Source organism: Coenobita brevimanus, chromosome 27 (genome assembly GCF_032717465.1).
Source record: "Coenobita brevimanus isolate Jiangsu-jjx chromosome 27, ASM3271746v2, whole genome shotgun sequence".
In the NCBI taxonomy this organism is placed as follows: Eukaryota; Metazoa; Arthropoda; class Malacostraca; order Decapoda; family Coenobitidae; genus Coenobita; species Coenobita brevimanus.
Window position 1 is genome coordinate 4382966 of NC_136980.1, and position 22594 is coordinate 4405559.

The 22594-nt window shown below is 39.6% G+C and overlaps 1 protein-coding gene across 1 annotated transcript in view; it reads left to right on the forward strand.

Moving 5' to 3' along the window:
* Positions 1 to 12973, forward strand: part of rho-5 (rhomboid-5) — a 38146-nt gene extending 25173 nt beyond the window's left edge. The window contains exons 11-15 of the mRNA XM_080268279.1: positions 3039 to 3065; positions 6626 to 6714; positions 7937 to 8177; positions 8827 to 8927; positions 12317 to 12973. Of these exons, the coding sequence (XP_080124405.1) occupies positions 3039 to 3065; positions 6626 to 6714; positions 7937 to 8177; positions 8827 to 8927; positions 12317 to 12905 (1047 nt within the window). The 3' untranslated portion in view covers positions 12906 to 12973. The remainder of the gene's footprint in view (positions 1 to 3038; positions 3066 to 6625; positions 6715 to 7936; positions 8178 to 8826; positions 8928 to 12316) is intronic.
* Positions 12974 to 22594: the final 9621 nt, after the last annotated feature.

Sequence of the window (22594 nt, forward strand, 5' to 3'; positions counted from 1 at the left end):
GTTAACCTTATGACTCTGGGGGTATCCGTTTTATCTTATTCTTGCTGTTACCACATTATTTTAAAATACTTAGTAAATGCTTCATGTGTTGTAAGAGATTTATTAAGGCCATATCTAGTGCTTTGAGTCCAATGTGTTCCCATATTGAAGATAATTTTTCTGGTGATGGCAAGAATCCAAATGGCATCATTTCTAATGTAGGCTTTATCTAACCCTTCCAGTTTGAAGTGTATCCTAAACTGACTAAAGTACTGTCATCAGGAGATAATAATAATGAAATGAAAAATTGCCATCAGGCTGAATGGGTTAAGGAGACTTTCTCAGGAACTGTGGGCTTGTACTGTTACAATGATGTGGGAGGTTGTAGGCCACAGACACACGGAAAGTGAATGAATGTAGGCAGGAGGTCTTGTATCACTAGCCTATAATAGTGGCCACACTGGCAGGGCAGAGGCAGGTGAGAAAGGGAGCCCTTTTGGATCCGCATGAGAAGAATGGACAATTAACTTTTCTTGCTTGAGACTGCGTGGACAATGGCATAAAGTGGATATTATGTATCTCATAACTGGTGTTTCACTCACACAATTTAGGAGGCATCCCATACCAAGCATCAAGCATTTATTACACCGAGGAGGAGGAGGAGACGTGGCAGGGGGGGGAGGGGGAAATCCAGCCACATCATTTACCAGTACAGTAATTGCACACTCCTTCTGGCCCCATCTCACCTGAACCTGCTTTCTTCCGTTGTGGACACAGTCGTAGTAATTGTGGAATGGTGCTTATTAGAGTTGGGTTGGAGGATGGTATGTTTTACTGCTTTGTGTATGTGGTGTAAGGGAACATATTAACCCGTTGAATCAGTATTGATTTATTTTTGCTACCAGCATATGATTATTATAGTAATGAATGGGTTATTGGAAGCAATATTTAATTCCTATGATTTAAAAAGCCTTTCTTAAGGTTAATAAATTACTCTGCACTAACTCCATCCTGTTCAGTGTTTATGATAATTGGGTGCAAAAGAGATGGTATCAGAGGTAGACAGTGAGATAATGCTGATTTCATGTGTGCAGTGTGTGAGGGACAGCGAGTAGAGATTGTCAGGCATGAAAGGATTGATCTTGAGGGTGAGGCTCTTGGAGTGTGTAGACAAGTTTCATTATTTGAGGAACATGTTATTTGCTGGTGGTGGGGCTGGAGTTAGCACCATGGCTAGGGTAAGGAGTGGTTGGAGCAAGGGAGCTGTTACCTCTCCTGACATTGAGAGGGCTTTCCCTCTGTGTTAAAGGATCTGTGTATGTGGCATATGTTAGGAATGTAATGCTGTATGGTAGTGAGACCTGGACAGTGAAGGAAGAGGATATTCATTGTCTCAAATATACAGAAATGACAATGATTAGATGGATGTGTAGTGTCTCCTTAAATGTAAGGCCAAGGGGGGCTAGGTTTATGATTGAAGAGTTGAGAGGAAGGATGAGACTGGAGTGTACTGGTGTTGTGGTGAGGAGGGGTAGATTGAAATGGTTTGGGCATGTGGAGAGAATGGAGTATGACAGTTGGGTGTGGAAAGTGAGAAATGTTAACATTGGGAGTAGCGTTGCTAGAGGCAGACCGAAAAAGACCTGGGATGAGGTCATAGAGTGTGACTTCAGGGATAAGGGACTGAATAGGGAGGCTGCCAGAGATCAGGCAATATGGAGAACCACCATTAGGTTACCAAGGCTGACATATGCAAGCATACTGGAACCTTTATAAACTATACAATACGATATGCTGACATAAAGCATGCAGCAAAGCCCAAGGTCCTTCTTATGGCGTGAACTTTCACCTCATCCATTTGTATGTATTATTTTATTGTCATCATTCATAAAGGCTCCAGCATGCTACTGACATGCGTTGGCCTTTGTCACCTAATGGCAGCTCATCACGCATATTCATTTTTAATCTTTGGTACTACAATAATGTGTCTTATTCTTTTCATGCCATTGCTAGATAATTTAATACAGGCTAGGAGAAAATGTTCAAACTGTGAGGGTTGGATATAGCCTTAATTCCTTCAGTATAAGAGGTCTCTCCTCAGTGATATATGCTGTCTGAAGGCAGCAAGAATAAAGTAAATAAAATAAATACCATATGCCATCCAGTTAAAAGGGTTAATCTTGCATTTCATCCTTCCCAGTTTCCCATATTGCAGTTGATTCCTGAGATTTCTTCACAGTTTCGAGTTGAAGTATTTGCTTGTGTGCGGTTCATCCCATCTCCACAGTATTCTAGTTTGATGGGATATTTTTGTCTAATGCCAAACTTAGTAGCCCATCTCAAGTCATGTTTTCTTGCTTTTATCCAAACTCATTTTTATTGTTGCATTATCTTTTGTCTTCCCTACCTCACTGCTCTTCCTGCTTTCTGTTCATCCTTCCTTTCCTCCCAGCTGCTTAATAGCCTCTCTTCCCTCTTTACCCATCTTGTTTTCATTCTCTTTTGTTCTCTCTTGTTCTTTTCCCACCCTTCTATTCTCCCATGCTTTACTCTCACCACTCCTTCCTCTCACTGTTCATCTTCCCTCAGGACCACTGTCTGGTCGTACGAATATCTCTCTATTGCTTCCATGTCCTCATAAAGGAGGATGGTGGTTTGCAGGAGGAGGACTGCTTCAGCCTGCAGTTTGTCAGGTTCACATCCAGATGAGCCTGGGGTCACAGTAACAGCAACAACAACTTCTCTCTCAGCTTCTCTCCTTGTCCATATTCATCTTCAATTCAGTGATCAATGCTGCTCTGGAACATGATGCATCACACACCATCTAGTGTTCTTATATCACCCTTATCCTGTCATTCCTCTTTCCCAGCCTCCCTCCCTCCCATTAGTATGAGATTTGCAATTATTCAATAGGAAACCAAAAGCTGATTTAATTGCTGTGTTTATAATTCACATATACAGTGTCTCAGTAGCATATTTGATCTTTCCTTAGTGTGGAAGGATATTGTAACCACTCCTTTTGTCCAACTAATTTCATATCTTGCTAACTCTCCCTCAAGCCTCTTGGTCAAGGAGACATGGAATCGGTAAGAGTAGTCTCTGTCTTCCATCACTGTTTTTGGCATAAGTGTCTTGTGTCCTGCATTTGTACTGAGTTCACTTTTAAATGGATGAAGATCATAGCTTAACCTGAAAAAAGTTTATGTACAAATGTTATAAAAGATGCCTAAAACTTGGTTGTATTGTCTTGTTTGTAGCTATGGATTCTAACACTATAAACATTTTTTAATGTGCTAGCTGCATGGTTACATTCTGAAAGCTTAGGGAACTTGGCCTATTTCATGTAGGTCTGTTCGCATATTGATAAGTAGCTGTTTAACAGAATGTTGATATTATTATCTCTGAGAAACTATGTTTTGATAGTATGTCTTGAGAACCTTGTATTTTCAAATTCAAGCAGTACCATACTTCAGTAAACGAAAATGGCAGGTCTTTCCCACCAAACATTGTTAGTGGCGCCAGTGAACAATCTGTTGCACGCTGCCCCATGTGTTAAAATTTAATTGTTCACTTGCACCACCCTGTCCAAAACCTTCTTTATAGCAGGACTTTTCTGCCAAACTTTCTTAGTGGCACCAGTAAACATTCTAATGCATGTGGCCTTGAGTCATCAAACAGGCCAACCCAGCAGGCTCCCTGATCCAGAACATAAGGGAGGAATATTTGTTAATGCTTATTATAAAACATGCAAATATTTATGTAGTAAGGCTTTGTAACTTGATATTAATTTTGTCAGAAATTTTGGTAGCAGCAGCAGTATATATATCATATTTTATAAATGTTTGTAATATTGTGGAAGTTGTAACATTCCACAAACATATTAGCCTAATTAGGATTGACGTAATGGTGTAATACTGTATGTGAATGAGCATCTGCTCTAGAAAGTAACAGTGCACGATCAGTGGAACAGTCAGAAATCACAGGCGATGGTTACTGCAAATACCTGATGATTCAGTTTCACATTGACAAACTTGTTTTCATGAGAATGCAACATAGCACTTGTTTGTTCTGTTTCGTAGCCAGTATTGTTATGGTACAATATTTTGCTGATAAACAGATCAGTCCCCTAGGGATATTGTGAGAAGTATTGATCCATCCATCCAATCCTACGTTGCCACATGAGGAGCGTAGGAGCCCAGGGCTAGGCAAGTTGATCCTGACATTTAAGATGAGAGTGACAAACCTCACTCATCCCTGAGTGGCATAATGTGAGCAAATAAACCCCAACCATCCCTTGGATATAAACCTTCACCTGCCCAATCCGATTGGAGCGCCATGATTACCCACTAAACCACCAGGCACCTTAATTTGGTTATATGGTTCCCACTCAGTGTAGTAATTAGTTGCCTGGTGTACAGGAAACCATTTGGCTTATCAGTCAGTGTAGAGTCACCCACAGGCAAAATGAAGAGAAAGGAATGAACGAAAGAAAGACAGAAATGGGAGTGTAAAGTCACTCATAGGCAGAAGGATGAGGAAAGATTGAAAGAAAGAAAGAAAGAAGAGGATGGAAGGAAAGAAGGATGGAGGAGAGCAAAGGGCAGACACCTGAGAGCAGCACTACATCAGATGAGTGGATGGTGTGCACCCCCATCTACCACAAAGGAGTATTGATGATCTAGGTTATTACCTTCCAGTGCAGTACCATTTGGAACTAGTGTACCTGTATATAAAGAATACTCAGTTTAGTGCTAGATGTAATAGAAAGAAAACTGCCTTTATTAACTACTGCTGCTTTAATAAATAAATGGATGGGATCCGTAACAGCTGAAATGTTCTACAGTATTAACCTGAAAAAATTTTGGCAATTTTTTTGGTTCCATGGTTGCCAGATGCATGATGTTCTTCCCAGTGATATACAGTAAAAGTCCTCTCATTCTGCATGTGGTCTTACGGTATTTCTGGTCTTTCAGTGGTTTTCATAAATATGTAGTCCCATTATAAAATTTCTCTGGTCTTATGGAACATATGTCGAGCAGATCAGCCAATTTGGCATTGTTGGTGCTAGATCTAGCACTTTTCTTAACAATTTAGCACTTTGTAATAATTAGCACCAATAAATATTAGATTTTCCACTGTATCTGGCATGTTTTGAAGTTCAATTTAGTGCAAAAGTTTGAACAGTTATCCTATAGCTTAGCACATTTTAAAGTTGAGCTTAGTGATTTGAAGATTTCTTCTTTCCAACACTGCATGTGCCATCAGCCATCGTGCCTCGTGAGTGTCTGGCTTTGTGAGCGGGACCTTTCGAAAGTTTGGAAACTTTGTCGTGTTATTTTACAGTCATCTTCTCGTTCTCGTGTTGCACTATGGCCCCTACTAGTGGAAAGCCCTCTGTTGTTATGAAAAAATGCACCCATACGGTGCTGACTATCACCAAGAAGATTGAATTATTGAAAAAATTGCAGGCAGGTGTTCCTACCGAGAAGATAATTGAAGATTTCGAAGTGAGCTCTTCCAATATATACAACCTTAATAAACAGAAGGCCGATCTAGTCCTTAGGGTTGACCAATAATACTTGATAGAAATTGTGATTGCATTGGGGTCACCGACCATGATTTGCTAGAAACTTTTTACAGGTTTTGCCAGTCATCTGTTAGTTTCTGCTCTTTCAGCACCTTCTTGGTCCCGAAGTTGCCAAATGAAAGGACTTTTACTGTAGTATTCTTGTGCTACTGATTTTATTTAGAAGCCCTTTTGTATTTATCTGTTTTGTAAAATATTGTTCTGTAATGTTATTGCAGTAGTCTTTAACCCTTTCACATCGAGTGGCACGTCAGTGTGCTAGTAAGGAAATGTCTGTAGCCATCGGGTGGCTTGTATACATGTTCTGGACTTTCTGTTATTGCACCTCCATACTATGGACCCAATAGTAGTACAGTATCAGGAGGTGGCAAGACTGAGGAGTTGCCATCACAGGAGGACTATTTTATTGTTTCTTATTTTCATCACATTTGAGCAATATGTTTAGGCACACGATATGAGATGTTTCACTGCTGCAGCAGCTTGCTTGAATCTGATGGAAGCGATGTCTGATGACTCAGATTATGATGTCAGATGAAAGTAAGAATAAAAATGAAAGTGTCATTATAAAAGAAAAAAACAGCTTTGAGTTTATCATTATACCAAATGGCATATGTCTAGCAATGTAGGAGCTCCGACACCACAGGTTTTGACAGCTCACCATACAGGTAATTATTATTATTATTATTATTATTACTATTATTATTATTATTATTATTATTATTATTATTATTATCATCGTTATTATTATTTTATTTATTTATTTTTTTTTTTTTATTATTTTTTTCTTTTTTTTGCCATAGGTTAGACATCATTTTCCACTGCAAAATTATGGTTTGTTTTTGGTGTGGAATATTTTATCAAAACAATTATCTATTTGTATCTCAAAACTCCTGGTAAAAAAAAAAACGAAGTGAAAGGGTTAACTGTCTTAATTGTCAGAAGTTACTGTTCATCAACTAATATGATATTGTACTTTTTACTAAAATTATCACTAATATTGGTGTGGATATTTTAAAAAGAGTTTATGAAATGATCATGAGTGGCATCTTTGCATTGCAGACACGGCTTTCTGTGTGGAAGAAGTGGAGTGAGCTGGCTAAGGGTCCAGATGGCCGGCTGTCAGGCTCTGTGTGTGGCCAGGACCCCAAGTGAGTATCTTTGAGTTCATTGCAGTCACAACTTGATGGATTTGCAGGTTTTGAGTGGTTGTCTTACAATGCTACACAAAACCTGTGCATCAGGAAACTATAGTACAATCAGTCCTGTCTTAAAATCCAAATTTGTAAAAGGGAAGATGCTACACTTGAACACATTCACACTGGGGGATAACCTATCCAGTTTACTCTTCCCAACACCAGACAGTTTAACTTACCACTGGGATACTTTCAGGGTCTGAGAGTTAAGTGAGACATGCATCGTTCAGTTTCCAGAGCATTCATGCACTTCATTCCTGGTAAATTATTTTGCATACTGTAGCCTACTGTTCTTTTGTCTTGACCCTATCCCCTATTCCCCTAAAGGAAAATGATGGACTGCAGAAGTGAAGTTTTAGCTGGCAGTTCACCGGTTTCACACCCAGATGAGCTTGATGCCACAGTAGCAACACCAACAACATTCTGAAATATGTTGCAAAAATTACATACCGTACAAGATTATGTTCACTCCAGTAAGCAGGAGGTGGTAGGGAACCTCCTAAGTCAACAAGTACTGTATATGCATTACAGTCTGAGCACAATAAGTGTGTGAGTTCCATAATTGCTTATATAAACAGACCCGTGTAGAATTCAGGAGAACTCAGGATAAATATTAAGTAAAATTTATGTTGTTGTGGTGGTCTCTCGGGGTAAATATTGAGTAAACCTTTATGCTGTTGTGATGCTCACACATAAGAGCCTGTTTATACTCTTTCAGTACTTTCATTCTCCCCCTTTCACCCAGTTTCAACCTAGAAACAGTTTTTGTAACTGTAGTGTATATCTTAAGCAGGATTTAGAAACAGATCTCATAGGTTTGAAGGTACAAAATGCACTGTCTTCAGATTTCAGGCAAACTGCTCAAGTTTCACACATTAATATTATCCTTTGGGTGCTAACAAGACATACTTTGTTCTGCAAAAAACTTGCATCTTCATTTTACAAACTGGGATGCAGCCAGGATTGATCTTCCTTTGCCTCACCAGCCATTATGAAGAACCATTTAACAGCAATCTAATTTTGACACGAACAAACTCTCCTTTCCCTCGCCATCTGCTACAAAGAACACACACTCAGTACAAACCCCATTTTAATAGCCAGTTATTGGGAAGAAAATCTTCATACACACATTTCATAATTTGTGATGCAGACATAACTGACACTTCGAACATACCAGCTACTGCAAAGAACCTGCATCTGTGCCTCCTCACGAGTGGCCAGACGACATCACGCGTTGGCCCATCTGCCGAAAGCGCATTGCAGCAGTGAAGCAGGTGCATGCAGCGGAACACATGGCCTGTGAGGTGATAGGTCATCCATGTTGCATTGGCATCCATGGAGAGTGTCGCATCACCACGCGCGAATACTGCAACTTTGTGAGGGGATACTTCCATGAGGAGGCTACTCTATGCTCTCAGGTATGAACTGTTGATGTTTGTCACACCTTTCTCACATTTTCCCTCTCCTGTTTTTTCATACTTTTCCCATCTGTTTTTTTCACTCCTTTTCCTCTTGACCCATTATATATAGATAGGTACGTAGAGATAAAACCAGCAGTCCACAGTAAATTTAAGAAAAATTGCTTGTTAAGTTCCCCTGGAGTATTACTCCTAAATCTGATTTGTCAGTTTCTTCCCAGGTTATAATGCCAGATGTTTGGAAAAATTTGTGATTTTAGATCTTGCTACTGCTACAATAGCCAAGTGGTTGGCATTGCTTGCTGTGAAGCTGCTGGCATGGTAGCATCAGGATTCAGATCCTGGTGTGGACAGCTAGAGCCATTCATTTTGGGTTTTCATTCATGTTTTGTGAATTGGTAAGTAAAATGAGTACCAGGCTGTGACACCTGGGGTAGATAACTGTAGTAGCCTTGATAATGGAGTGGCCTTGTATCCCAGGATAATGAGTGAATAACTTGTGATAGGTTCAAAGGCTAAGTCATGAAGAGGAGCTCTGTTGCTTAGTGCCGTATGGCATTGGTCCCTCCCTTTGTTGCCTTTTTAAAATGGTAACCAGTAGCCACCATGTTTGTTGGTATAGATAAGTAGCTCTCTGCCTGTCTTGCAGGTGTCGTGCTTGAACAATGTGTGTGGAATGATCCCCTTCCACAACCCGGATGTTCCCGACCAGTTCTACAGACTCTGGACGTCTTTATTTATACATGCTGGGTGAGTCACAGAAGCATGTTTCACAGTTTGCTATGTTTTTTATGTATTGGATTATGTTAGCCTAACATCAGACCACACCTTTAAAGGGGTGATAGAGGATTGGCTGCATCTGCGGTCCCTGGTCTTCATCATAATCATCGTTATAATCATCAGCAGTATGGGGTCATTATTATTTATCGTCATCAGTCATAATCATCATTGTTATGTTCATCAACAGTACAGGGTCATTGTTAATTATCATCACCACCACCATCATGGTTATCAACAGCAGGAGAAACATAACATTTTTCCATTATTTGAAAGGGTTTAAATAGGTAAACACGAAGAAACACAAAAGTAAGAGCTAGGAGTAAGACATCAGCAGAATGTTCAGTGAACAGCTACATCCACATAAGCTCCTGGATACTCATCATCATCATCATCATCATCATCAATCAGTCAATCAGCAATCACCAGTCATCCATCCATCACCTATCATATCCAATTCCAGCTTCCAGTGTTCTTATGATGTGGGCAAATCAGAGTTCTTGTATCTCGCTAGGAGATGAATCAGGGGAAAAGGAAAGACTCAGACATAATATTCCATCTCAGATAAAAGGTACAGTCACACACAAAAGTTTCTTTACTCACATGGCAAGAGGGAAGTCGAAGACAAGGCTGGAGAAGAGCCAGGAAAATGGACACTAGCAGGTACAGTAGTTGGTGAGTGCTTCATGATGAAGGGGTTTACACACCTGAACCTGAACACACCTCATGTCAGTATGAACAGTTATGAGGATCTTAACTGCATTCCTATGTCCTATTCCCATTATTTTATGGAAAAGGTATATGATTTTATTGAAAGAAAATAGGGATATGGAAGAAAAGTATGGAATGATAGGAAAGCTGAATATTAATTGGGTACTCAGTATATTATTCAGGTTAGGTTGTAGTAGGTGGGTGCACTCACTACCCAGTCACTTGATATAGTGTTACCTTCTGTTGACTTAACACTGCATAAGAAATCAAAAGCTATCCTACAACCCGTGGATCCATTTACTATGCACGATGGGAACCATTTACCAAAAACTTGCCTGTTCGTCTCATGGGCTAACACCAACCTGATCTGGCCAATAAGGTTGAATCCAAAGTGTGGTTAGGGATTTTTTTACTCACAATGCCACTCAGGAGAGAGAGAGGTCAGTCCTATTAAACACTGGGACAGACAGACTCTACACTGCTGATGAGGAAGTAAATGTGTGAGTGATGGATGGATGGATGGATTGTTTTTTATATTTTTATTATTCACATCGAAACGGTGTTTTCCCGTCAGTTAAGTAGGGAAGAAACAGGGAGGTGAGCATGGAAGTAAAAAAGTTGGTGCATGACAGTATTGTGATACCAGCTCTGGCATATGGAAGTGAAGCTTGGACCTTGCTGGAGGGTCACAAGTTGAGAGTGAGAGCAGTGGAAATGAGTTATTTGAGAGGAGCATGTGGAGTCACTTGGAGAGACAGACTGATAAATGAGGAAGTGAAGTGGTGTTATGGTGTGGATGCTGATGTGATAGAAAGCGTTAGGAGAAATACGTTGAAGTGGTTTGGCCATATGGAGAGGATGGAGAGCGAGAGGCTGACAAGGAGAGTGTATGTGAGTGAGGTGGAGGGAGGGAAGAGGGAGGGAGAAGCCAAGGATGAGGTGGAGTGATGGAATGGAGAGGTGTTTGAGAGAGGGGTGTGTGAGTTGGGAGCAGGGCAACAAAATGGAGGAGGACAGGGTGACATGGAGTCGATTTGTTTGTGGCCACCCCTTACGAGATTAAGGCATCTGGCAATAGGTAGATAGTTAGACTGGGGTTCATCTCTCATGTACCGTAAAATACCATAACTTTGGACCACGCCCAAATTTCGGACATTTTGCAAAAAAATTTAATAATTCAAGTTTATCGGAAGAGAGTGCGATATTTGCAAAAAATAATGGTCTGGGTAGGTAGGGTAATCTTCAAAGATTATTCTGTATAAGTCCTATTAAACTAGCTTGACTATGTGTGGATGAAAAAAAACTATGAATCAGATGGAAAAAATGATCAGCATTTTTTAACCCTGCAAAACTTCGTTCACACAGAACAAACAGTTTCAATTGTAAGAACATGATTAGTACGATTATATGTGGAGAAGTGTGTGTAAGTACTGGGCAGTAAACTATTTTAAAATGTATACAAGCATAATCTTGCTATGACTGTTTTAATGAATATTTCTTTATTTTACAGAATAAATTCCTAACTTTGGACAGATAAATTACTGGAAAAATACAGACTATAGGTGTTTGTGTGTGTGTGTGTGTGTGTGTGTGTGTGTGTGTGTGTGTGTGTGTTGTGTGTGTGTGTGTTGTGTGTGTGTGTTACTAATGTGTGTATAAGACCAAAGTGTGTAGCTTATTAATACATTCCATGTTGTCTTCATAACATGTGCCTGTGTGTGCGTGTGTCTGTTGATTTGTGTGCGTATTAGTGGGTGTGTGGGTGTCATTAGAACCAGTAAAAAGTGTTTAACATTATATCATGTTATTTCAGTATGCATTTGTTGAGTTAGTGGGGTTGCTGCTTGATAATTAAGTAAAGTTTTGTTTAGGAATAAGAGGCCAATTCCTTTTACAGTTTGGGGTATATGCAATGCATTTTTATATATTTTTGTTCATCTGAAAAAGTTTTTGAATAGTTCTTAGGTACATTTATGGCCAGAATACCACACTGCAGTGTGATATGATGCAACTTAATGTGATCTCAATTTATGAGCTCAAAAAAGAAGAAATTTTTGGATATTTCTCTATATATATGTATAACTCGGGCTACAAGTGCCCAATATTTTTTTTTACATTTTTTGAAAACTTCTAAAGTGTCTGAGGTTTGGACAGTGTGTCGAGAGATAGGTGCTATTAACCATTCTCATGTTTAAAGAGCAAATACATGGATGTCTGAAGTTTGGAAGAGCTGTCCGAAGTTAAGAAATTTGTTCCTAACTTCGGACACTTGGGAAAAAAAAAAAAAAAAAAAAAAAAAAAAAAAAAAAGAGTTTAGCATGGCTAATTTTTTTTATTGTGTGGATTCAGTAGGTACTGTCCCTGGCTACCACGTGACACCAACGGGGATAAAATTGCACCATTTTACACAGAATTATTCATTAAAACACATAAAAAATGTCTGAAGTTAGGGTGTTTTATGGTACTGCCTCTAAGGAGTGAGCAAGTGTCACTTGTCTTATATGTCTGGACTGTAGCCAAGTCCTGGGCTCCTGATTGAGTAGTGCTGGATTGGATGATGGATGGATGGATGGATGGTGCATTATTATTGGTGGCAGTAGTAGCATGATGTACAGTATGATGTCACAAGTAACACATCCTCCTTCCTGCAGAGTGTTGCACTTGATGATAACGGTGCTACTCCAGTACTTCCTGATGAGAGACATGGAGAAGCTGGCTGGCCCGGTGCGTATTGGTGTCATCTACATCGTCTCTGGCATCGCAGGCAACCTTGCTTCAGCCATCTTTGTTCCCTACCGGGCGGAGGTGGGGCCTTCAGGCTCGCAGTTTGGGCTGCTGGCATGTGTGTTTGTGGAATTCATCAATTCATGGCAGATGATCCAGAATCCCTGGCGCGTGCTGGCCAAGCTTGTGGGATGGACGCTGGCCTTCTTCCTGGTGGGGCTGCTGCCGTGGGTCGACAACTACGCCCACATATTCGGCTTCATCTTCGGGTTCCTGCTGTCCTATGCGCTGTTGCCGTTCGTGTCGTTCGGGCCGTACGACCGGCGCAGGAAGGTGTTGCTCATCTGGGTGTGTCTGGTGGCCGTTGCGGTCATGCTCACAGCGCTCATAATACTCTTCTATGTCACCCCCATATACGAGTGTAAGATCTGCGAGTACCTTAACTGCATCCCCCTCACCCGGGACTTTTGTGCAGAGCAGAACATCAATTTCAACAAGAAGTTGGATATAATATGAGAGGCCGACACGGGCTCGGTCAGGCGGCATCCGCCGTCAGTCAACGGTCACCGACGTGCCAACCTTTCTAGTAATTTAACCAATGTAATTATAACTGTATGTTATACCAGTGATTAATGCTGTTACTGTCATTTTCTAGTTTCATACTCGGGGAACCTGGGACGCCGCCAGTGTTATACTTCCCCACCCTGACTCACTGCCCTACACCTCCTTTCTCATGCCTTCACATGTGTATATGGAGGGATACTTGCACATGTAACTCACAAGTAGGACCTATGGATGCCTTCTGTGTTCACTAAGATTGCTTAACTAATTCTGTATAACTGATCAGTAGTAACATACTGGTCCTAAATCTGTATTTCTACTGAATGAATGATGGATCATGAAATCTATCAGTTTCTAAATCTGATAAAATGTGTTATGAGAAAAGCTGACAATTCATTTGCTAAGCATCCTACTATTTCTCAAATCAGGGGCAGACCACATCCAGGTTTACCCACATTATCGGCATGTATGAGCGTAATGCAAGGTGTAGGTTGTGGGGTCAGGGTGTGGAGGCAGTGTGGTGCGGCAGACACAGTGGTGGCACTATGAGCGCAGCAGGAGCTCGGGTCCACAATTCTGAAAAGCCAGGAGAGATGAACGCGGTGGTGGCAGTGGCAGTAGCACCCTGATGGTCCTGCTGCCCGCCCCCCACCTGAGTCCCAGACACATCGCTCAAACCCGGACCACCCTCCCTGGCTTCCCGGCTTGTGGCCCCGCACATTGGAGAGTGAAAGATGCAACTGAAACATCCTCTCAAATCTTATCTCAAAGCCGTAATTATTATCATCATCATCATTATTATAATTATGATTGTATGTGAAAAGTTAAGTGTAGGTTAGGATACCCGCTGATTTTCCTCATAATTGAACCTGATATGCATAGTGTTAAGATAATTGGACACAACTTCCTTTTTTTTTTCTCTCTCTCTCGCTGCTACCTTCTTTCCACCCCCCAGTGATATTTTCCCCCAACATCACCCTGCTCCTCATCTGTTCTCTCACTCTCTGCCCTGGCAAGTGTGATTTAAGGGTAAAGAATCCTCAAGGCTGGTCAGACAAGCAGGCAGACAGTTGGCAGCTAAACTAACTGTAAAAACAAATAATTGGGCTGTAAGCACAAGAGCATTTGTATCTCTTGCATAGATAACACCAGGTTTGACAGTTAGACACACAGTAAGAATGCAGAAATGCAGATCAGATGAGTGGATGAGTATTTGTACCTCTCAAACATGGATTCTTACTGGACAGACAGGAAAATAGATACAGACAGACAAATGTATGTTGAATGAAAACATGGGAATATTCATACTTCTTATCATACACATATCTAAACGTGAGCACAGTTCTTTTGATTAAAGTATCAAAGTGAAATTAATATAGGCAACACTAAATTTGGTTCAGATAAATGCAGGTTGAATGAGAGCTTATATTCATACCTCTCATCATATCATTCATCACCAACCCTAATCTCTTGAGCTGCGTTTATGTACTGAGGTGTAACTGACGTAAGAGAACGATTCCAACTTACTCGGTCCTTGCTGGTATTTATTCCTTTTATCATTCACACATCTTAACACTAATTCTTTGCTTCAGGGATTGAGGTGTAACTGGTTACTGAATTCAGCTAAGACAGGAGCAGGTCAAATGAAAACTTTCATGCAAACCTCTCACCATAAACACATTCCAACAAAAGTCATTCGAGTTGTGCTCAGTCATCAAGGTATAATGAGCTTGGCTGTACTTTATTGTCATTGAGTTTGAAGATGGAGGTGATTTTTTTTTTTTTTTCTTCTTCTTCTGTATGATGGCTTTATTCAGGGTTAATAGTCAGGTAGGCATTATTCTGATTATGACTGTGGCACAAATACTTCTTAATTTGTAGAATATTCAGTTAATTATATTGTACTTCCATTCTTACAGTGTGTTTACATTGTGTGCAGTTGATATTGCAGTGTACATATATATTTGAAGTTTAATGTTACTCTTGGTTAGATCTCATTACTTATTGATTACTAATTGTATCCAATTACTGGTACTTAATTTGAACTATAGATACATGGTACAGTCTATTGAAATGGAGGTTAGGGTTGTCTCCTCAGTTGGGGACCTACTGTCGCACAAAACTACATACTGGTGACATTATCTTGGTGTACTGTTGCAATCATCAGTCCTCTTATACAACTGGAGTTTCAAAATAGTTAAGTGAGATTACAACCCTCCCCCCCTCTTCCAACTCACTTGAATATTAAAGGTTGGTATAGAATTACCTCATTAGGATTGAACACAAGCTTTGAGATACTGCAAAAGAACCACTGACTGCACCTTTACCTGCTGGGATTATCACTCCCAGTAAGAACACATTGACACTGATTAGATATACATGCATGAAAGCACTGAATAGAAGTACACAAATTGAAGCACAGTCATTGCATTCATAATAGCTAACTAATAAAACTGATGGAATTGTTATCATGAATATCCAGGAAATAGTACTACTGTACATTGGGAGAGGGTGGGGTTCAGTCCTAAATCTCTAATGGCAAAGACTAAAGTGCAGACTTATATCCATGATCTTACTTCAGTTTGTCACTAGGGAGATGATAGTATCATTTTAGATACAAATTTTTTTATAGCCAATTTTCATCAGTTTTGGCTACTCTTGGGTGTCTGCCCTGTCCTCTCCTCCATCCTTCTTTCCTTCCATCTTCTTCTGTCTTTCTTTGCTTCATTCTTTCCTCGTCTCTCTGCCTGCGGTTGACTTTACACTCCCTCTTCCTTCATTCTTTCCTCTTCCTTCTGCCCATGGGTGACTGTACACTGAGTGACAAGTCAGATGGTTTCCTGTACACCAGGAAACCATTTACTACACTGGGTGGTAACCACATAACCAATTTTTGGCACCTGGTGGTTCAGTGGGTAATTATTGTGCTCCAGACGGATTGAGCCGGTGAAGGTTTATATCCAAGGGGTAGTTGGGGTTTATTGCTTATGTAATGCCACTCAGGGATGAGTGAGGCTGGTCACTTTCATCTTAAATGTCAGGACCAACTGCCTAGCCCCGGGCTCCTACGCTCCTCATGGGGCAATGTAGGATTGGATGATGGATGGATGGATAAAGTCTTGGGATTATGATTTATCTGCTTTACTCCAGTTAGTCGTCAAGGAGTTTGATACACCGACTTTATAAGATACAGACTTGTTAACTGCTAGCATTATTACCTTATCATTCATGCAGCCTATCTAAACTGTTGTGTAACCTTGTCTGATCAGCCCTTTGAGTGCCCAGCAAAGTAACTGTGGAGTCGTGACCACCCTCAGACCTGAACTGTCGTGTGTGTGTGTGTGTGTGTGTGTGTGTGTGTGTGTGTGTGTGTGTGTGTGTGTGTGTGTGTTGGACAGCCCACAGCTATGTATAATGTTCTCAGATATATATAACAAAAAAATTTGATAAGTGAACGGTGTGCTGTTATATCTTGTAGGCATTAATATATTTATATATATATATATATATATATATATATATATATATATATATATATATATACTGTATATATAAAGACTTTGAAACCGCTCCAAGAATTGATCTGAGTGCAGTGACAAGTCTGCAAGGCAAAGAAGGGGGACTCACTTGCTGATTCCTCCCACACTGGACTTTCTCACCCGCCAAGGCGGATTGATCACTGTCTTCGGAGGGTTCTTGTGCCCCACCAAGTCCAAACCGCACTCTCTACTTTAACCATACATCGTCTCGTCACACCTGGCATGCTATCAGTGGCATTATTACTGGCATATTGTTGGTAAGTGATGGTCAGTAAGCCCCTTCTCTCTCTCACACAAGTAACCCAAAGAAGTTGTTTCTTAAGGCGTACATCCTCCCATCATCGTGTAATTTATTTCATCATCGCATTTCTAGGATAAATGGAAATAATTTGTACGGGACTATGTTGTTGACATACACTCTCTCTTGTGATAATTTATGACTCCCTTCACCGTGACTGTTCCGGACACTCCTGCAAGGGATGGAGAGAGTGGGATGAGAGTGCATGACATCATTTAAGAGCAGATAAAGACTGGGATATGTACTGCTGTTTTCTTTTAATGAATGGACACTTATGGGAAAAGGTAGACATTACATGTCCTCTCTTTTCCCAGTTTTGACTGTATTTTGATAGATGCTGGAAAAGTGTGGGACGAGTACAAGTTGTAGGCTTGGACGTTGATGCATTGTTTCAGTACGTTTTGACTCAGAGTGGTGAATTATTGCATTTTATGTTACTATAACCTTGATTCATGCATGTCTGAATCAGATAACCACAGTCATTGATTAAGTACAGTGACACGATCCCACAGCAGATTTTGAGTTTTGCATATACATAATCATTGTCAACAAAGTTCAGTGACTGTCAGTTGTTAAAACTGCAGCCAAGTTGAATGTCAAATCACAATTTTAAAATCTAGTCAAATGAAGGTGCCTAGAGTTTGATGGAGAGGGATCTTGAGAGTTAAAGGTCAGCCAGAATATTTACAAATGGAGCAATTTTCAAAAAGTCTACTGTTGTCTCAAGATTTCCCTTCCTCCTCCTCTGGTACAATGTTGGTGATGAAGAAGCCATAGTTAAAGATTGTTTTGGTCAGCAGTGGATGGAAACGGATCTGTCAGCAGTACAGCAGTGATTCATCAGGCTCACGGTAACATCCACCTGAGCATGCCTGTCTGCCAAGTGGCAATTTTGTCAGATATCCACATAATTTACAAAGAAATTGTGCAGTTACCATATATTAAATTGTGGCGCTAGTGGACAGGTATGCTGAGAGAGCCGAATCATTTTCAAAACACAGTTGTATGTAATTGTGTGTTCTGTGTTGTAAGGTCTATGGAGGTATGGGTAAGGCTTGTCGTGAATGGAACCGCACCTCAACTCATTATAAAAGTGTGTAATTTAGTGAAGCAGATACACTATACTCCTTGATTGTATGCTGGCCAATACTTCAGGCTCTTCCTCACATTTGGGGCAGAGAGCCTGAATTATCGTAGCATGTAAGGAAGTTGTGTTTGTGTGGATGCTTGTGTGTATGCATGTGTGTGTTTGACAGGGGAAGCATAAAAAGATAAAAAAACAAACAAACAAACCCACATTTGCTTAGTAGTTAAACTGGCAACTGCTGGACAGCTACTCTTCTGCCAAGCATTATGTTGCCAATTCCCTCCCCTTACCTGAATTACATGTTGTTTTGTTATGTTCTAGCCAACACAGTGAACAAACTTCCAAATTAACTGTGATTAGTAGGATTGAGTGTTTGGTTTTTGGCTGAAGTATCCCTTCACTGTTTGAATTATGATGCTGATGCTTGTATATTCTTTTGAGGACAAGTTCCACAATTCTGTTGCATGTACTATATATATGATGTCATGTATTGTAATCCCTATGAACGATTTTGTGGGACATTCCTTACATCATTATTTGTTTACTCAAATGCAGACCTCCTTGTAAGTGATAACCCAGTCGTCTAACACCTTGACACACACACATTGCATCTTTATTATTTCTGGGTAATAATCTTGTATACAGAAGCATGATCCTAACCCACATGCCCCTGTCACACCCCACCAACTCACTCTGCCCTCTCTGTCATAACTCCACCTTATATGCTGTGTCTATTACCCTCTTCCTAATCCATTTTAATGCCCATCCTCCCACCCTGCCATAGGTAGAAAAAGGGAAAAAAAAAAAAATCTTTCCCTTACCTGTATTTTGTTATTCAAGGTAACATCTTCTCCTCTCCATCATTGGTTTATTTGTGTGAATGTTCAGTGACCGGTTGAGTTGTATTTTGCGTGGTGGTCTGTGTGAACCTGTGGGATAAAATTCTTTGTCATACAGCCAGAGTTTAACTTCACAGTGTTTTTAGTTCCAACTTAACATCACTGCTTTGATGTGAAATGGCCATCACTATGTTAAGCATGCTTTTTAACAGTTTTTCTATACAACAGAAAGCTTAAGACAGCCTATAATCAAAACTGAAGTGATATTGGGAGCATTGCAGTATTCCCTTCACATGCAGATTTTCCCATACAGAGAGACAGTTCCATTAATATGACGTACCATTTAGCAGAAACATTGTGGAACCAAGCCCCATTTTCTTGTATAAAGTTATAACAGGCAGTACTTGTTTAACATCTTTGACCACTTTGGACAAAATATTTTCACAAATAACTGATGCTTGTGCTTATGGCTCTTGGATGAAAGATTCCAAGCACAGAAAAATAAAATAAATATTCCCAGAATGATTGATCACTGAATCATGAGTAGCTGTTAGTGAAAATAACCATGTAAAAAAATTAGCAAACTCACATCTTGTAATGCATTATGTTCAAGGAGTTGGAATTTCTTTTAGTGAGAGGTTTGCTACAGTATTTTTAACCAATTCATTACAATAATGTAATTTATTTTATAATTTTGTAATGCTGCCTCCAAATAATTTTATATGAGAAATGTCTTGCAGAGCAGGGGTTAAAAAATAATAGCACAGTAAGGCACCAGGTTTCATACCTATTAGTGACCGTGAAATGTTCCGCCAAAGTTGATTCCGCAAAAGTTGGTGCATTGACCATATGGGAAATTAGCTGATAGGAACCAGGCCCATTAGAAAACTCACCCCCCAAGGTATATCCTACTTTAAATACATCCTAGAGTTACCTGAAATGTCGTGATTAACACTTAAATCATCAAGTAACATTAAATTAACAGTAAAATGTAAATCATAAAATACTCTTAAATATAGTATCGGTATCTACAGTACTGTATGAGCAATATTACTTACACATGCAACACACGCACACTTGCCGGAAAGACCAGGGTGAAGGACTTAATGGACTCGATGCTAAAGGGTATCCAAGGCCTTCTGCCATGATTTTTTAATTCATCATGCTTGAGTTTTTTTTTTTTTTTTTTTTTTTTTTTTTTCTGTAGGCATGTTGGCTTTCCCTTTACCGCCTTCTGTTCCAGGTTCACGCTTTCTTACACCATTTCCACCATCACTAGGTCCACCTCTGGCTCCACTTGAAGCACAAGATGACATATTTCCATCAAGTACAAATCAAGGACGCAAGAGTGTAACACTGAACCTGCAGGTGCACTGAACACATGCAGGAAACATGCTGAAACTGAGTGTTGGTGTTGGCGTTGCCATGGCGAGAATCTGAAAGTTGTGTTGCCAGAGGGCACGAAAGTGCATTTTTTAGTCTTGAATGTGCAATCACAGGAATATTTGATGGCTGCTGCCAAAGCGCGATTTTGCCAATCTGGATGCCGTGAAACCTGATGCCTCACTGTACTGTAATTATTAAAATTCTCATAAGGCCAAATAAGCTAGTTCTGTGATAGGAAAAATAAAATGAAGTCCTCAGGCTAAAATGGATATTAGTGAATGGAAACTTTGGTTTTAGGCAGTCTCTTTATGGGACCTTTTGTATCCTCATTCTGAGGAATTCTTTCGATTATGCCTGCCTAGGTTTTGCCAGATGTGTATACTACTTCCATTCTGGAGCACAAAAGAATGGGTACCCTTCAGAATATGTCAGCTGAGCAAAGTGGGCTATTCTGTCATCTATTTCTCAGTTACTGGTAGGGATCTAGTAATGTGCTTCAGCTGAATGGGTGAAATAATATTAAAATATGAAATATGACAGATTATATAATTTACTGAAAGAGCTGCCCATGGTGCAGTAATGCAAGCAACATGGTGAATTATAGGAAGAGTCAGGTATAAGTGAAACTGAGAAAAGTTTCTCCCAGATATTTCAGTATATACAGTATAATGGAAACTCTGAGTGACTAAGCATTCAAGTTAATAATGTAACATTTTATTTTAATATGATCAAAATATAGACATATGATTATTGTAATGTATATGCATTACATTACCGGTACTTCAAAACTCATCATCCAGTTTCAGAATGTAATGCAGCAAGAGTTTTTTATATATTATTTACTTACTTGTCCCTGACTTCATCAGTTACATAGATATAATTTCGAGTAAGTGGTTATTGTATTATTATGATTATTATGTATTAGTATTATTTTTAAAAAAAATTTCTCTTGCTGCTGATCAGTAGTAACTGATCTTTAGCATGAAGCTCAGTTGGTGACTGGAAGAACTCGTTGAATTCATAGCTACAGGAAATGCAGGACCAGTGTCACACTGCTGTTAGGTAGCCTTTAATACTCTTCAGGATTTTTAAATCTCAAGATAGTATATATACTTTTTTAGTTCATGTAAGTTTTGTTATAACTGTTTTTACCTTCACATTTCAGTGGAGGGAATAAAACATTTGTTACTGCAGCTGTGAACAAACCATAACTTTTGTTGTTGTTGCAGTGGAATGCAGAAATGTTGTTAGTAGCAGTGGGATGCAGAAATGTTGTTAGTATCTTACAGAAATTGATATCTGCTGTTACTTCAGTCTCTCTCCTACATATATCCCACAAGGACTCACAAGCCACATGTGAATTATTATTTTGATCAGTTCTAGAGGAGCAACACCCTACTGAATAAGGAGGACTGGGAAAATAATATCGGGTACACAAGCAAACTTCAAACGTTAATGTCCCTTTATGTTGCTACAGCAGGTGATTCTGGAACTAGTGTGGTGGCGCTTGTTAGATTAATGTAAATTGAGCACTTTTATACCGATGGATGAGATGTGGAAACACGGAGAAATGGCATTCACTTTTATAATACCACTTCCTGCAGTTTCAGAGTCAGCTACTGTGGTCCTGTTAATTGTGATCCAGTTTAGTTGGAACAATCAGTTTTTTAAATATATACATATATATAAAATGTTACAGCTTACGAAACATAAGAAAATAAATCAAAGCATGCATGAATACATCCCCTCCTCCCCTGTTGTTACTGCAGCTACCCTGGTGGTGTGAGTTTGGTTGTGTACCCTGGGGTGTTTTACCACTATTAAAGGGCTGCTCATTCTACATGCTTGTTCCATTATTTCCCAGTAGTTCCAACCTTAACTGAGATGACAACCATGAGTCTTTGTGTATTTTACCAAAGATCATCTCTATAGTAATGTAAAACTTTACAGTTAAGACTTTTTCTTATTATCAAGTAGTGTACTTGTGATGGATTAACATGTAAAAAGTTACTCATTCGTGACTTATGGGTGGAGTGTCTGAGGCTTGCAAGGGCTGTAGTAAAGGAATGCAAGAGGCAGTGTGATAAAGCACTAGTTGGGTCAGCAAGCTCAAGATTCTCCGCCTATACATATTGTCTGATTGTACAGTTTCTGTGTGTATGGTATGATTGTGAGACAGTTTTTTATGTTTTTGTATAAAAATACAATACCATACGTTTTGAGCACACTCACATGCTTTTTGTATTGAACCAGTTAACATGGAAAATAAACTAAAAATGTATAGACGAAATACTGTAAAATTCCCCAACATAGATTTTTATGAAAAGGGGTGAAAAAACATTTGTGTACTAATAAAAGAAAAAAATTTGTCCAGTTTCCTTTGCCTTTTGAGGTGCAATGACTAAGGTAATGCTGTTTAGTAGTTGTAGGCAGGATCAACTTTCTTATGCAAATCTGTACTGTATACAGTATAGGGTTTGTGTGAGTTTGTTACA